The 16,087-nt window shown below is 40.6% G+C and overlaps 1 protein-coding gene across 13 annotated transcripts in view; it reads left to right on the top strand.

Moving 5' to 3' along the window:
• The window catches only part of LOC140736843 (CMP-N-acetylneuraminate-beta-1,4-galactoside alpha-2,3-sialyltransferase-like), a 542,908-nt gene that overhangs the window by 360,039 nt on the left and 166,782 nt on the right, over positions 1-16,087 (top strand). For 12 of the 13 annotated variants that reach the window (XM_073062832.1, XM_073062828.1, XM_073062823.1 and 9 more), the window contains one exon: positions 709-804. In XM_073062832.1, coding sequence (XP_072918933.1) covers positions 709-804 — 96 coding nt within the window. Of the gene's footprint in view, positions 1-708; positions 809-16,087 lie in introns of those variants that run through there. The other variant, XM_073062835.1, reaches the window with a different exon arrangement.

Here is a 16,087-nt window from a genome sequence, read left to right on the forward strand (position 1 = left end):
TATTGCAGTTTTATTTTTCTGAGAGTCATGGATCTCTGGAACTCTCTTCCTCAAAGGGCAGAGGAAGCAGAGTCTCTGGGAGAAAATAAGACAGGGATAGATACCATGGGTAGAACAGAATGTGGAGTTGCGGTTACAAACAGATATGCACGTTCTCATTAAATGGTGGAGCAGGCTGATCAGGACTGAGTGGCATAATCCTATTTATAATTTGAATATTCAAATTTACATAATTATTTAAACATAATACATAATTATTTTAATTTAAACTTTTAATTGCCTGGATAGGATTTGAATTTGTATCTATAGGCACAGTACCTCAATCATCATTCCACAATACTTTCTAATGTAGTTTAAGCTTAAAACTATGGACCACTATATTTACTATCCAGCCTGAATAATGCTGCAGCCTAAGGGTTACTTATCTTGTTAACTATAGGGACTTTGTCTTTCTTCATTTGGAATAAGGAAACAGCATTTCAAAGGGTAAAATGCAACCTATCACTCATCCTACCTTTGCCTTTACAAGAATTGGATATCTTTCACATAGAGACCTCCAAGAAACTGGCAGTTCAGTTTTGGCAGAAATTTGCATTTGTCTCTTTTAATTGTGATGTAGTGGGGTGAACATAAGAATTTTTTTTCAATTATAGTTTAATATTGAATTGTCCTTTTCTCAGAGACTAGAAGAACTGTTGTCTCTTTCAGTTTAAGCTGCAAGCGCTGCATCATCATGGGCAATGGAGGAATAGTAGCCAACAAATCTCTTGGAACAAGAATTGATGAATATGATGTTGTCATAAGGTGAGTTTTTGTTAAATCTATGTGATGGTTATTTGTATTTCCTGTACTTTGTAATGACATCAGATCCATGCAAAAATGGCGTGAGAAATTGTTTTGATGCAACAGTTTCTTCCCCCAAGCCATCAGACTCCTCAATACTCAGAGTCTAGACTAACATCATTTATTATTATATTGTAATTTGTCCTCCACTGTGTCTATTGTCTTGTTTATTAATTATTGTACTGCCTTGCACTGTTTTGTTCACTTTATGTAGTCCTGTGCAGGTCTGTAGTCTAGTGCAGTTTTTATGTTGTTTTAGGTAGTCTAGTGTAGCCTTGTGCTGTCTCACAAAATCTAGTTTTGTTTTGTGTTGTTTCATGTAGACCATAGTCCTGGAGGAACTTTGTTTCGATTTTACTGTGTACTGTACCGGCAGCTTATGGTTGAAATGACAATAGACTTGACTTGATAATGGGTAGTGAGCCATGGCAATGTGGATGTTAGAAGGTTTGAATTAGGCAAGAATAACTTTATCAGTAGAATATGAATGAAAGACATTGAGTCTTTCAAGGACAAGAAGGTTTTTCAAAACAGAAACAACTGAGCTGAGCAGCAACAGCTGATGCACCATCAATAACTCTCGGAGACTGGAAGTGAATGATAGGCTTTTATTAATAGCAAAAAGGGAGCACGACATGTCGAAGACTGAGGGAGGAGCAGTGCCCCAATCGCCTTTATACAGGGGTCTGGGAGGAGCCAGAGAAGCTGTCAGCAGAGGGGCGCATCCAGACAGGTATACATAGTTTACCACATTAGCAAAGCTGTAAATGTTGGAGACAAATGGTTTTTCTATTTAATTTTTCCATTTTCTCCTTTGCTGCAGCTTTCTGGTCTTCACCCTTTTTTATTCAATTTCAGCATTGAATGTTTTATATTTTGGAGATCAAACTATCTTCTATTGGGTGTCTTGATCAATTTTCACTACTTTTTAATTATTACACTCTTGCAGTGGCTCATGACTTCCAAAATATTCTCATCACACAAATGCTGTAATCTTGTAGTATAATGCCTGGAAACAAATAAAACAATAGAACACGGTCCAGGACTCCAGAAGCAAGGTCTCAGCCCAAAACATCGACTGTTTATTTGCTTCCATAGATGTTGCCTGACTTGCTGAGTTCCTCCAGCATTTTGCACGTGTTCCTCAAGATTTCCGGCATCTGCGAAAGTTACTTGTGTTCTCAGATAGTTATTTTTTGCTGCATGTATAACAGCATAAGAACGTCATGTAAAAAAATAATGAAACCAAGTCCCCTAACAATACGTTAGACAGCGGTAGGATAATGGTGTAACCAGCATTGTGAAGATCAAAGCAGCTGGACAGGACAGTCTGAAGTAGCAAACTTTAATTTGTAGATTGCTAGCTTATGGAAATTACTGAAAGTTGATGTTCTTAAACAACTAGAGTCTGGGGAGAAAGAAGTAGACATGATAAACGTAAGAGTAAGTGAGAAAAGAATTGCCAACCAAAATAAAATAAGTGAATTTACACAGTATATAACTTTATTCCAGACATTGAAAAGTTTGGAATGAGGATACTAGTGGAATACCAGGTTTCGTGGTGCAATAACAAACAAAAAGAAAATCTGCAGATGCATGAAATCTGAGCAACACAAACAATAGCAGGCCAGGCAGCATCTATGGAAAAATGTACAATTGATGTTTCGGGCCGAGACCCTTCATCTGGACCTTTGTTGGCATGTAATATTTGTCAAGTATAAGAAATAAGTATGATAGAATGGAAGAGCAGTATTTAAGAAAAAAATTTGGTTCTGCCGAAGGGTCACAGCCCGAAACGTTGGCTTGTATTCAGCCTGGCCTGCTGAGTTCCTCCAGCAGATTGTGTGTGTTTCATAGTGCAATATTTTTTTCTTCTGGGCAAAGTTCTACCAATAGATGACTGCAGTTATTTTTAAGACATGAGGAAGAACTTTGAGGAAGGGAAAGCTTGCTCTATCCCACTATAACAACATACTGCAGAGAAAAGAGTGCAAAGTGTCAACTTTGTCCTGGCTCATTATTACTTTTAAAAGAAGCCACAGTAAAATATAATTGGGATTCAATTGACTGCCCTGTGAGTATATTTTCACATTCTGTAATGGCTCAGAATTTGACAGTAATGGCATTTAGCCCATTCTTTGTTTACTTGTGATATTTTTTTATCAGCATCAGTGAATTAGAAATGAGAAATGGTCACAATATAATTTTATTTTTCTTGTGGATAAACAAGTTTACTTTGCTTTTGATCTTTCTCATTTATTCATGTGAAGCGTTAGCTTTTACATCTGTTGTTACTTCTTTGCAGTCATCCTTGTTGGTATTGGAGAGTGCCTGGTAGCAAATGCGCATACTAAGCTGCTCACGTGATTCCCATTTGCTTCCATTCTGAAATTGATATTCTCTTAGCTCTTCATGTTAGTAATAGACCTGACCAAGTAGAAAGCTGACTAACTGAGTAATGTGATAAGAAAGGAAGGTGAAGCTCAAATTAAGATCATAAAAACAAAATACAGGAGGAACGGCAGGTGAGGTAATTTCTGTGGAAGGAAGTGGACAGCCAGTGTTTAGGGATGAGACTCTCCACCAGCACTGAAAGATGTGCAGGCAAAGAGTAGAACAGGAACTGAAAGGTGATAGGTGGATCCAAGAGGGGTGATAAGCAGATGGAAGAGTGGAGAATGACAACAGCAGCATTGGCTGAGTGGGTATAGGTGATGGAATAAGAGGCTGTAAGTGATGGAATGTGATAGGAAAGAAAGGTAGAGTATGGAACCAAATTAGGTGGAGTGCAGTAAGCAAATTGGAAAAATCAGAGGATGAGGAAAGAAACAGGGTGTGAAGGGTGGTCATAGGATGTATGGGATAGATCAGGAGGAGAGAGAAAAGGAATAAAGGAGGGAAACTGGAGAGTTAAGTTTCATGCCATCAGGTGGTCGACTACCTAGGCAGGTCTTTAACTAAAAGTCCAGTTATTCTGCAACCAACTCTGCTTGACCTTTAAGTGCTTAATTACAAATAATGAGTAATTTAAAAGTAAGGATATAATGCATGACCGTAATATTGAGGCTGAACAACTTTTGCTGTCTCTCATCCATTTGACAATACCCATAAATCTAATTTTCTCTGAAGGTGATACTTGATTATGATTCAACAATAACATTTATATAATGTGTTTGATGTAGTAAGATGACTGGAGCCCTTCAAAAATGACCAAATAAAATTGAGACAGGAGTTTCTAGAGAAGATGGTCTGATATATTATCATTGGTACTGCGGCCTGCAGTCAACTAATGACACAGCGCTAAATTGAGCTGAATTGAACATTCCCAGTCTGTTTCAAAGACTCTGTCACAAACACAAGGAAATCTGCAGATGCTGGAAATCCAAGCAACAGACACAAAATGCTGGTGGAACGCAGCATCTATAGGAAGTCAGGACGAAGGGTCTTGGCCCAAAACGTCGACTGTACTTCAAAAACTCTGTGGTCTGATGTTTTATATTTTCTGTGCTTTTCACTCATTTTTTGCCATTTGCATGACTTGTTCTTTTTGCACATTGGGTATTTTATGTTTTCTTTGAATGGGTTCCATGATGTTTCTTTATTTCGTGCTTGTCTGTGGGAAGAAGAATCTCAGGGTTGTGAACTGCATCCATACTTTGATAATAAATTTACTTTGAATCTCTGAAAGTGGGCCATGAAATGTCATTGTGAAGTAGGATTAAAGAGAATCCCGAACAAGGTAGAGGGTAGGCCAGTGAGGCCAAAGAAAGGAAGTTGTGCCGGCACCATAGATTTGGACAAGCATTTCACATTGGTTTTCACCAAGAAGGACGTGGAGGGTAGTGCGATCAGGAGCAGTGTGCTGGCGTTCTTGGGCATGAACCCCAATATTTATTTATTTATTTGATTTATAGATTTTCATGTCTTAGATCTAATTCTAATGTTGATCTGAAGTGAGAGAAGTTGTTGGGTCTCTTGAAGAACATCAAGGTGAAAAAATCACCTGGACACAATGGAACCTAATCAGGTTATTGAGGGGGCAAGAGAGGAAATTGCTGGGACCCTGACATAGATATTTGCATCCTCTTTAGCCACTGCCAATGTCCCAGAGCACTGGACAACATTGTTCCTCTGTTTAAGAAGGGCAGTAGAGGCAAACTAGGAAATTACAGACCCTTGAGCTATGAATCAGTAGCAGTGAAACAATTCAAGAAGATTCTTAGGTATTGGATCTGTTCACATCTGGAAAAGTATTATTTTATTAGTGATTTTCAGCATGACTTTGTACAGAAGGGGCTGGTATCTTGCAAACTTGAATGAGAATTTTGCAGAAACAGTAGGGAGGTGGATATTGTCTACATGGATTTTAATGCATTTTACAATATCCCTCATGGTAGGCTATTTGAGAAGATTAAGGCAGACAAGATCCATTTTAGTAGATTAGATTCAAAATTGACATGGCCAAGGAATAAGGAGGAAAGTGGTGGAAGGGTATTATTCTGACTGGAGGTCGGTGACCAGTGGCATTCTTAGTACTGAGACCTATTTTATTTGTGATGTATATAAATGATTTGGACAAAAATGTAGGTAGGCTAATTAGTAAGATTGCAAATGACATAAAAATTGACAGAGTTGTGGACAGTGAGAAAGGTTATCAAAGGATTCAGCAGGATGTAGACTGGTTGATTGGCAAAGAAATTAATGGCAAAGTAAGTTTAATCCAGACAAGTGTGAGGTGCTTTTCTTGCTATGAGAGGTGTACAATAAATGGCAGGACTTTTAGGAGATTGATATTCAGAGGGATCTTGGCATGCAACTCCCTGAAAGTGGTTAACAGTAGACAGGAAAGTAAAGAAGATGTATTGCATACTTGTCTTTATTACTCAGGGAATTGTGTATAAAATTTGGCAAATCATGTTGCAGCTGTGTAAAACTTTGGTTAGGCCACATTTGGAGTATTGCATGTAGCTCTGGTTTCCTGGGGTCTGCATACTTTGAAGAGGGTGCAGAGGAGGTTCACCAGGACTAGAGAGCTAGAAGGAGAGGTTGGACAAAATTGGGTAGTTTTCTCTGGAGCATCAGGGCTACCTGATAGAAGAATACAAAATTACGAAAGATGTGGATAGGGCAGATAGTCAGGGACTTTTTCCCAGGGTATTACTGTCAAATACCAGATGACACAGCTTTAAGATAGAGGGGGGGAGTTTAAAGGAGATTTACCAAGCATTTGTTTTACACAGAGAACACTAGGTACCTGGAACACACTGCCAGAGGAAGTGGTGAGAGCAGATATGAAAGCAATGTTATCTATGGAAGTTTCTCTAAGTTTTAGATGTCATGCCAAATCTTCACAAACTCCTAAGGCAGTAGAGGCGATGCTGTGCTTTCTTTGCAATTGGACTTGCGTGCTGGGTCCAGGACAGGTCCTCTGAAATAATAATATTCAGGAATTTAAAGTTGCTAACCCTCTCCATCTCCGATCTCCTGATGATTACTGGCTCATGGACCTCTGGTTTCCCTCTCCTGAAGTCTATTAGTTCCTTGGTCTTGCTGACATTGAGTAAGAGGTTGTTGTTATGACACCACTAACCAAATTTCAATCTCCTTCCTGTATGCTGATTCATCACCACCTTGGATTTGGCCCACAACAATAGTACAGTTAGCAAACTTGAATATGGGATTAGAGCTGTGCTTAGTCACACAGTCATAGGTGTAAAGCAAATAGAGCAAAGGGCTAAGCACACAGCTTTGTGGTGCACCTATGCTGATGGAGATTGTGGAAGAGATGTTGTTGCCAATCTGAACTGACTGGGGTCTACAAATGATGAAATTCAGAATTCAATTGCACGTGGAGGTTTTGAGGCCAAGTTCTTGGAGCTTATTGATTAGTTTTGAGGGGGTTGATGGTATTGAATGCTGAGCTGTAGTTAAAAAGCATCAGGATCAGTATCTTTACTGTCCAGATGTTCCAGGATTAAGTGAAGAGCCAGTGGGGTGGCATCTGCTGTGAACTTGTTGCTCCACTAGACAAATTGGAGAGGATCCAAGTCACCTCTCAGAAAGGAGCTGATATGTTTCATTACTGGCCTCTCAAAATATTTCACTGCTGTGGATGAAAGTGCAAGTGGGCATGGTCATTAAGGCAGGTCACCACACTCCCTTGGGCACGAGTATAATTGAATACTGATCTAAGAGTCATAAAGTAGGGAAAAGAGGCGTAGTGGTTTAGGGAAGGAATTCTAGATCCTAAGATGTCGACAGTTGAATGCATGATTGCCAGTGGTAGAATCATTTAAAACTGAGAACGTACTGAGACCTTGTTTGAAAGAGCCCAGATAAGATTGCAAATTTGTAGGTGATTGCAGAGGTAATGTCTATGGAGGGATTTGAAAACAAGGACAAGATTTTTAGTACTGAGGCATGATTCAACCATAAGCCAGTATAGATAAAGCAAAGATATGATGGGTGAATGTAACAGGAAATTTAGGATACTTATAGTAAAATTTGGATGACTTTAATGGTAAGCAAAAAATGTGAGGCTGGTCAGAGAGGAATGGAATAGTGAATTCCAGAACAAATCGAGCCATGGATTGAATTGAAAATAATTGCTTTCTTCTTCCCAAAATTTAATGTAGAGTTTTTACTCCATCTGTGGATGCCTTAGGTACTGTGGATACTGGGGTTGGAGGAGGTGGTGGTGAGGAAGAATTGTATGATGGTAGTGGTTCCTCTGGCAATCCTGGATGGTGTCAACAAAGAACAACAAGGAAAAGAGTTACAGGGACATCACAAGTTGTGGAGCAGAAATGGAAAAGGTGTTGCAGCTGATTTTTTGGCAATGGACAGAACAGGGTAACTGCCCTACTGAACAAGGGAGGGGAGGTTAGATCAACTTCCACCTTAAATATACCCATGGACTTGGAATGTTGTTCTCAAAATGTTGCTGAGTCTCTCAATAGCAGGTCCCAACTGAAGAACAGGGAAGATAACCAAAATACACTGGGAGTAAAAGTCTCATCTGCAGAGCAGATAAAGTGGGAAAACTGTGACTATGGGACAGAATCTTAACAAGACACAGGTGGAAATGGAAAGTCAAGTTATGTTGGATATTGGTTGCTATACTATTCCCTGAAATAGAGGTGGCAATATAAAAGGAAGGAAAGGGAAGAGACTGATGTGGTCCATGCAAAATTTAGAGCAGCTTGGAAATTTGCAGTAAAGGGGTGCAGGAAGCAGTGCTAATTCAAGGACAGTTAAGGGAGATAGTTTGAAGAGGACTGAAACAAGCACTTCCATATATTTATCTATCCAACAATAATAATGGTGCCATCGAAGAATAATAAAATCATACTGTATATTCTGAAGGCTACTGACTAAGAAAGCTGCAAATGGGTCGATTACCTTAATCACAGTCAGACAGGGTATGATTTGTAACACTGAATCTCTGAAAGATGTTATTTGAAATCCAAATGGAGTGGTTCACATGTGGCCTTCTGTGTTAGGACCATATATTTAGAATGTATCAGGAGAGGAAATGATAATTTGCAAAGCCAGATGAGCTTTTGTGAAAAATGGAGTCAACAAACTTCGGGGCTTGGAAGTAAGTCAGTAATTTATTGAGACTCCTGAACTTGGAGGCAGTCTGAAGAGAGGTGAGTATTATAGAAGTGAATTTGTGGATAGGGCAGTGGACAACTTTAGAGAAAGCTTGACCTGATATTCTAGGGAAGAGAAGATGGTAACAAAGGCACCTGATGGCTGATCTCAATCTCAGTGACTAGGAAGTTCATAAACTCTTTGCAGTTGTTACAGGTAAAGAAGAGGGATGAAAGTACAAGGAGCCGAGATCTAAGGATGGTACATTCCAGATAAACCTATAGGAAGCATAGGCATACTCAAGAAAACAGGAGCAAGACTAGTCCAGATACCCAACCATTCAATTTGATCTGCCACAAGCATCAACTAGTTGTGACCTAGTTCTGACTGAAGAATGGAATATGACGATGATCTTTATATGCCTGAATGACAAAGAAATGTGATTCAGTTGTGTTTTACCTGAACCAGCAAGATCAGGTAATGAATGACTAGATTGGTCAATCAGCTTATTTGTTTTATGTTTGCATTTTCTCAACAGAAGGGAGTAGGGAGAAGACTGGACTAGGCACAGTATGAGAAAGAGAATTATGATATTATTGACAATTAGGGTATTTTAGGTACAAATGAGCAAGTGTTGAGTTATGGTAGTAATAGAAATTACTCCCATTGTTTGATACTTTGAGAGCATGAATGGTGTTGTATAATGTTTGAAAGGTGTTTATACTTATATCATACACTGGAGTCTAAATAATGATAAAGCAACTTTGACTATTTGAAATAATGATTACTGTAAATGCTGATATTGGATTAATGGATCAAAATATAAATATGAGTGTTTCTATTTTAATAGTCTACGCTCATGTATTTACAATGAGGTCCCCTGATTGCTCAATTTTACACATCTGACACGCCGTTGCATGAAAGATATTTGAATCTCTCTTAATTGCTGTCTTCATTGTTCACATATGTGAGTAATACATTCGTGCTTAGTTTACAATGAAAAGAATCCAAAAGCTGGAGAATTCTATGGTCTGCGTGATTTGAATCAAAATATCTACCATGGATTTGATCCTTAGAATTACTGAAAGATAGTTTCACCTACACACATGGCCTTGTTTACAGTTTCATACAAAACTTAAAAATGTCTGTGTTCATATTTAGTTTTTATTTGCCCCCAGCTCTCCACTCTGTAATCCAGATGGCTAAATGTCCTTCTCTTTAACATTAAAATTATGCTGCAAGTTACATTTGTATTTTTATCATAATTAAATATATGCAGGATATATTGTGTTAACAAGCACAAACTTGTGTTACTGCTATCGATATAATTAGTACCCTGATGAGGGTTTCTTTAACTTTTTGTTCCTTTCTGCACCTTGTAGCACATCTAGTGACAACCTTTCCATTTCTTTAGCATTTTTTATCTGTTTATTACGAGGATGAGTTGCTGGCTCAACACTCAACCCAGCACTGATGGAAAGGAGCCGGCCAAATTCGAACCCAGGACCAATCGCCTTGAAGTCCGATACGGATACCACTACACCACCAGCTGGCTGTTCATTAGTTTGAAATAGTCATATTTATGTCATGTTTTCAATCTTTGGAGATATTGAATGTCCAGGAATTGCATCTGAAAGGAACCTTTGGACCATCTGGCTGGGGTTGGGGAAAAGTTTCGTAATTTAACTGTTTGAATCTCCTACCCCAATAGTTGATTGAATGTAACTTTGAAACCTTACCTTAAATAGATAGATAGATACTTTAGTGATCAAAAAGGAAATTACTTTGTCACAGTAGCATTGCAAGTTCATAGATATACAAATATTGGAAAAGAAGTAAGAAAGAAAAAAATAAAAAATAAGATGTACAAGATTTACAAGTCAAAGATTACAAGATTTCCAAGTTCACATTGGTAAGATGGTACTGCAAGAATTACCGTAATATTATATAGTAATGGATGCACATTCATATCATCCAGATAAGAAGTGATGGTAGTATTGCACAGCTTGTCCGTGATAGCAGGGTGTGGTAAACAGAGCTAAACAGAGCCGGGAATAAAGGGGTCAACATATGAGCAGTGTTTGACAGATTTGGGCCTGTACTCACTGGAATTTAGAAGAATGCAGGGGGATCGCACTGAAAACTACTGAGTGTTGAAAGGACTAGATTGGGTGGATGTGAAAAGCATGTTTCTTATGGTGGAGTATCCAGAACTTTGCATCCAGAATTTTGTATCAAAATTGAGGCGCCACCCTTTAGAACAGAGGACGGGGGGATTTCTTTTTAGCCAGAGAGTAGTAAATCTATGGAATGCTCTGCCGCAGACTGCAGAGGAGGCCAAGTCTGTGGGTATATTTAAGGCGCAAGTTGATCATTTCATGATCAGTCAGGGCATCAAAGGATAGGGTGAGAAGGCAGGTGTATGGGGTTGTGTGGGATCTGGGATCAGCCATGATGGAAGGGCAGAGCAGACTTGATGGGCTGAATGGCCTAATTCCACACCTATGTCTATGGTCTTTTGGTCTTAAACAGAGCTCTAGTAACAGAGGTTAATAACAGTCTAAGGGAAGGGGTCATCACTTACCTGGCTATAAGTTGGCTCATTATAGAGCCTATTGGCCGAGAGTAAGAATAACTTCATATAGCACACTTTGGAGCAGTGCAGTTGTCTTAGTCTGTTACTAAAAGTGCTCCTCTGTTCAGCCAAGGTAGCATGCAGAGGGTATGAAACATTATCCAGAATTGCCAGGAGTTTCTGGAGGGTCCTTTGTCTGCAGCAGCATCCAGTGTGTCCAGTTTGACTCCTGTTACAGAGCCAGCCTTTCAAATCAGTTTATTGAGCCTGTTGGAATCACCCGTGTTGATGCCATTGCTCCAACTCACCACCATATAGAAGATTGTACTGGCGACAACAGACTGGTAGGAAATGTGAAGGAGAGGCCTGCATACGCCAAAGGACTTCAGTCTCCTCAATTACCCAGTAACTAGAACTTTGTATTTGTATTGAGAGGTTTCTGCTCTCAGAGGAGGTTAGTAGTGATTAGAGGTTAACACAGAATTAATGGTTAACAGTATCTCTAAAGATGCTGTCTGACTAGCTCACTTTTTCCAGCATGTTCTACTTTTATTTTAGAATTCTTGCATCTGCTATATTTTGTTTTTGTATTAACAGTTGAAAACGGTGGGAAAAGCTAGTTCTTAAGACAAGTTAAGTTTTTTTTAATTGTTGCAATAAATATATTGTATTTCTATATATTGATAAAGTGAAGCTCAGTTGTATATTATCACATTACCAGTCCTTGTAACTGAGGACCATAGAACACTACAGCACAGAAAACAGGCCATTCGGCCCTTCTAGTCCTGTGTCAAAACTTTATTCCGCTAGTCCCATTGACCTGCACCCAGTCCATAACCCTCCAGACCTCTCCCATCCGTGTATCTATACAAATTATTCTTACAACTTAAGAGTGAGCCCACATTTACCATTTCAGATGGCAGCTCGTTCCACACTCCCACCACTCTCTGAGTGAAGAAGTTCTGCCTAATGTTCCCCCTTTCCTCTTTCACCCTAAAGCCATGTCCTCTCGTATTTACCTCTCCTAATCTAAGTGGAAAGAGCCTACTCGCATTTACTCTGTCTATACCCCCCATAATTTTGTAAACCTCTATCAAATCCCCCCTCATTCATCTACGCTCCAAGGAATAAAGTCCTAACCTGTTCAATCTTTCCCTGTAACTCAACTCCTGAAGACCCGGCAACATCCTAGTAAATCTTCTCTGCACTCTTTCAATCTTACTGTTATCCTTCCTATAGGTAGGTGACCAGAACTGCACACAATACTCCAAATGTGGCCTCCCCAGTGTCTTATACAACCTCACCATAACATCCCAACTCCTGTACTCAGTACTTTGATTTATGAATGCCAGGATGCCAAAAGCCTTCTTTACAACCCTATCTACCTGTGACACCACTTTCAGGGAATTATGTATCTGAACTCCCTTATCCCTTTGTTCCTCCACACTCCTGAGTGCCCTACCATTTACTGTGTATGTCCTACCTTGATTTGTCCTTCCAAAATGCAACACCTCACACTTTTCTGCATTAAATTCCTTCTGCCATTTTCTGGCCATTTTTCTAGTTGGTCCAGATCCCTCTGCAAGCTTTGAAAGCCTTCCTCGCTGTCCACAACTCCTCCAATCTTAGTGTCATCAGCAAACTTGCTGATCCAATTTACCACATTATCATCTAGATCATTGATATAGACAACAAACAACCATGGTCCCAGTGCAGATCCACTAGTCACAGGCCTCCAGTCTGAGAAGCAATCATCCACTACCACTCTGTCTTCTCCCACACAGCCAATTTTGAATCCAGTTTACAACCTCTCCATGGATACCTAGTGTCTGAACCTTCTGAACTAACCTCCCATGTGGGACCTTGTCAAAGGCCTTACTAAAGTCCATGTAGAGAACATCCACAGCCTTTCCTTTATCTACTTGGTCTCTAAATTTTTTATTTGAATATTTGGGCACTGGTTTTCAATTTAAGCTTTCATTTGCAATAAACAAAATATTTTCTGTAAACTGCTTTCATTCATGTTTTATATCTTGCTGGCTGAGTAAATGACAAGCTTGGAAACTCAAACAAGAGAAACTCTGCAGGTGCTGGAAATCCAAGCAACGCACACATAATGCTGGAGGAACTCAACAAGCCAGGCAGCATTTATGGAAAAGAGTACAGTTGACATTTCAGGCCAAGACCCCAAGACCCTTCAACAGGACTGGGGGATAAAACATGAGTAGAGTCAAAAGGTGGGGGGAGGGAAGGGAGAAACACAAGGAGATAAGTGAAACCGGGAGGGGGAGTGGTGAAGTAAAGAGCTGGGAAGTTGATTGGAGAAAGAGGTACAGGGCTGGAGAAGGGGAATATAATAGGAGAGGATGGAAGGCCATGGAAGAAAGCTGTCCTCTCCTGTTAGATTCCCTGCTGGTACAGTATTTGGAAAGTAAAATTGAAGACCTCAGCACAAAATAGCTGTACCAGATGGGACATCAGAGACTGCTGAGTACTTTGCTTCATAGAAACACGCTTCGTCACCGCTGCAGCCTGAGAGCTCCACCATTCTCCACAAAGACAGGACAACTGAGTCTTTTAATGTAGAGGGGGTGGAGTATGCTTTATGATAAATTCATCATGGTGCACAGACATGGTGACTCTGTCTCAATCTGTTCACCTGACCTGGAATATCTAGCGATCAAGTATCGCCCATTTTACCTGCCGAGGGAGTTTTTGCCATCGTCAAAGTAACGGTGTATATTCCAGAGTCAAGCAGACACTGGAGGAGCTAAGCACCATGATTAGCAATCATGAAGCATTGTACGCAGATGCCTTTCCTATCATTGCAGGAGATTTCAACCAGGTCATCTTGAAGACTCTGAACAACTACCACCAACATCACAGATAAGAGAAAATCTGCAGATGCTGGAAGTCTGAGCAACGCACACAAAATGCTGGAGGAACTCAGCAGGCCAGGCAGCATCTATGGAGAAAAGTACAGTTGAAGTTTTGGGCCAAGACCCTTTGGCATGATCCACCAACATATCATCTGTGGAACCAGAGGAGTCAAAACAATTGACCACTGTTATACCAACACGAAAAATGTTTATCCATGCCCAATTTGGTAAGCCTGATCACCGAGCTGTAATTCTATCTCTGCATATAGGCAGAGACCAAAGACCGAAGCACATGTGGTGAAGACCAAGAAGGTAAGGTCAAGGAAGGCGGAGAGCACTTACAGGACTGCCTTCAGGGATGCATCTAATCTGAATCAATGCACCACAGTTGTCAACGGCTTCATTGAGACCTGTGTGGATGAGTGTGTCTTCCAGAACATACCACTTAAACCCAAACCAATAGCCGTGGATGAAGTAGACGATTCGTAGTCTGCTGAGAGCTAGATCTATAGCATTCAAGACCAATGATCCGGAGCTATACAAAAAATCCCAGTACAACCTATATAAGGCTATTGTAAGAGAACAAACAATTCCTGTTGAAGTTAGAGGCAGAATCAAATGTACATCTATTCTGGCAGGGTTTGCAGGCCATTACTGTATGCAAGTAATAGCCTTGTGATGCTTCCCTCCCAGCCGAGCCGAACTCCTTTTATGCATGCTTTGAAAGGGAGACTAAAGCTGCACCTGTGCGAATCTCTGCAGCATCTGGTGACCCTGTGATCTCTGCCTTGAAGGCCAATGTCAGAACGTCTTTCAGGAGGGTGAACTCTTGCAAGGTGTCAGGCCCTGATGGTGTGCCTGGTAGAGCTCTGAAAACCTGTGATAACCAACTGATGGAAGTGTTCAAGGCCATCTTCAGGCTCTCACTGCTGCAGTTGGAGGTTCCCACCTGCTTCAAAAGGACGACAATCATTATCAGTGCCCAGGAAGTGTAGGGTGAGCTGCCTCAACGTCTATCACCCAGTGGCACTCACATCTACTGCGGTGAAGTGCCTTGAGAGGTTGGTCATGACTAGAATCAACTCCTACCTAAGCAAGGACCTCGACCCGCTGCAATTTGCATGTCGACACAATAAGTGTACAGTGAATGCAATCTCATTGGCTATCTACTCTGCCTTGGATCACCTGGATAATAGAAATACCTACATTAGGCTGCTGTTTATTTCCACAGCTCAGCATTCATCACAATCATACTCTCAGTTCTAATCAACAAGCTCTAAACCTGGGCTTCTATCCCTCCCTCTGCAACTGGATCCTTGACTTCCTCTCTGGGAGACTATGGTCAGTGCAGTTCTGAAATAACATCTCCTCTTTGCTGGCAGTCAACACTGGCGCACCTCAAGGATGTGTGCTTAATCCACTTCTCTACTCTGTCTACACCCACAAATGTGTGGCTCAAACGCCATCTATAATTTGTGTTGACACATGCATTACGGGCAGAATTTCAGATGGTGACGAGGAGGTGTACAGGAGCAAGATAGGTCAGCTGGATTGAGTGGTGTTGCAACACAAGGAATTGTTTGTGGACTTCAGGAAGAGGAAGTCAAGGGAACCAGTCCTCATTGAGGGATCAGCTGTGGAAAGGATGGGCAGTTTCAAGTTCCTGGGTGTCAACATCTCTGAAGATCAATCCTGGACCCAAAATATTGATGCAATTGCAAAGAAGGCATGTCAGTGGCTATACTTCATTAGGCGATTGAGAAGATTTGGTATGTCACTAAAGACTGTCACAAATTTTCCAGATGTACCGTGGAGAGCATTCTATCTGGCTGCATCATATCTGGCGTGGAGGGGCTGATGGACAGGATCAGAAAAAGCTGCAGAAAGTTGTAAATGCAGCCAGCTCCATCATGAGCACTAAACTCCCCAGCACTGAAGACACCTTCAAAGGGAAATGCCTCAAAAAGGCGGCATCCATAATTAAGGACCCCATCACCCAGGACATCCTCCCTTCTCATTGCTACTATCACGGAGGAGGTACGGGTGCTTGGAGACACACATTCAGTGGTTCAGGAACAGCTTCTTCTCTCCACCATCATATATCTTTTAGAGTTCAATGTAAATTTAGTATCAAAGTACATATTTGTCACCGTATACAACTCTGAGATTCATTGTCTTGTGGACGTTCACAGAA

This window comes from Hemitrygon akajei, chromosome 12, assembly GCF_048418815.1.
Source record: "Hemitrygon akajei chromosome 12, sHemAka1.3, whole genome shotgun sequence".
Taxonomy (NCBI): Eukaryota; Metazoa; Chordata; class Chondrichthyes; order Myliobatiformes; family Dasyatidae; genus Hemitrygon; species Hemitrygon akajei.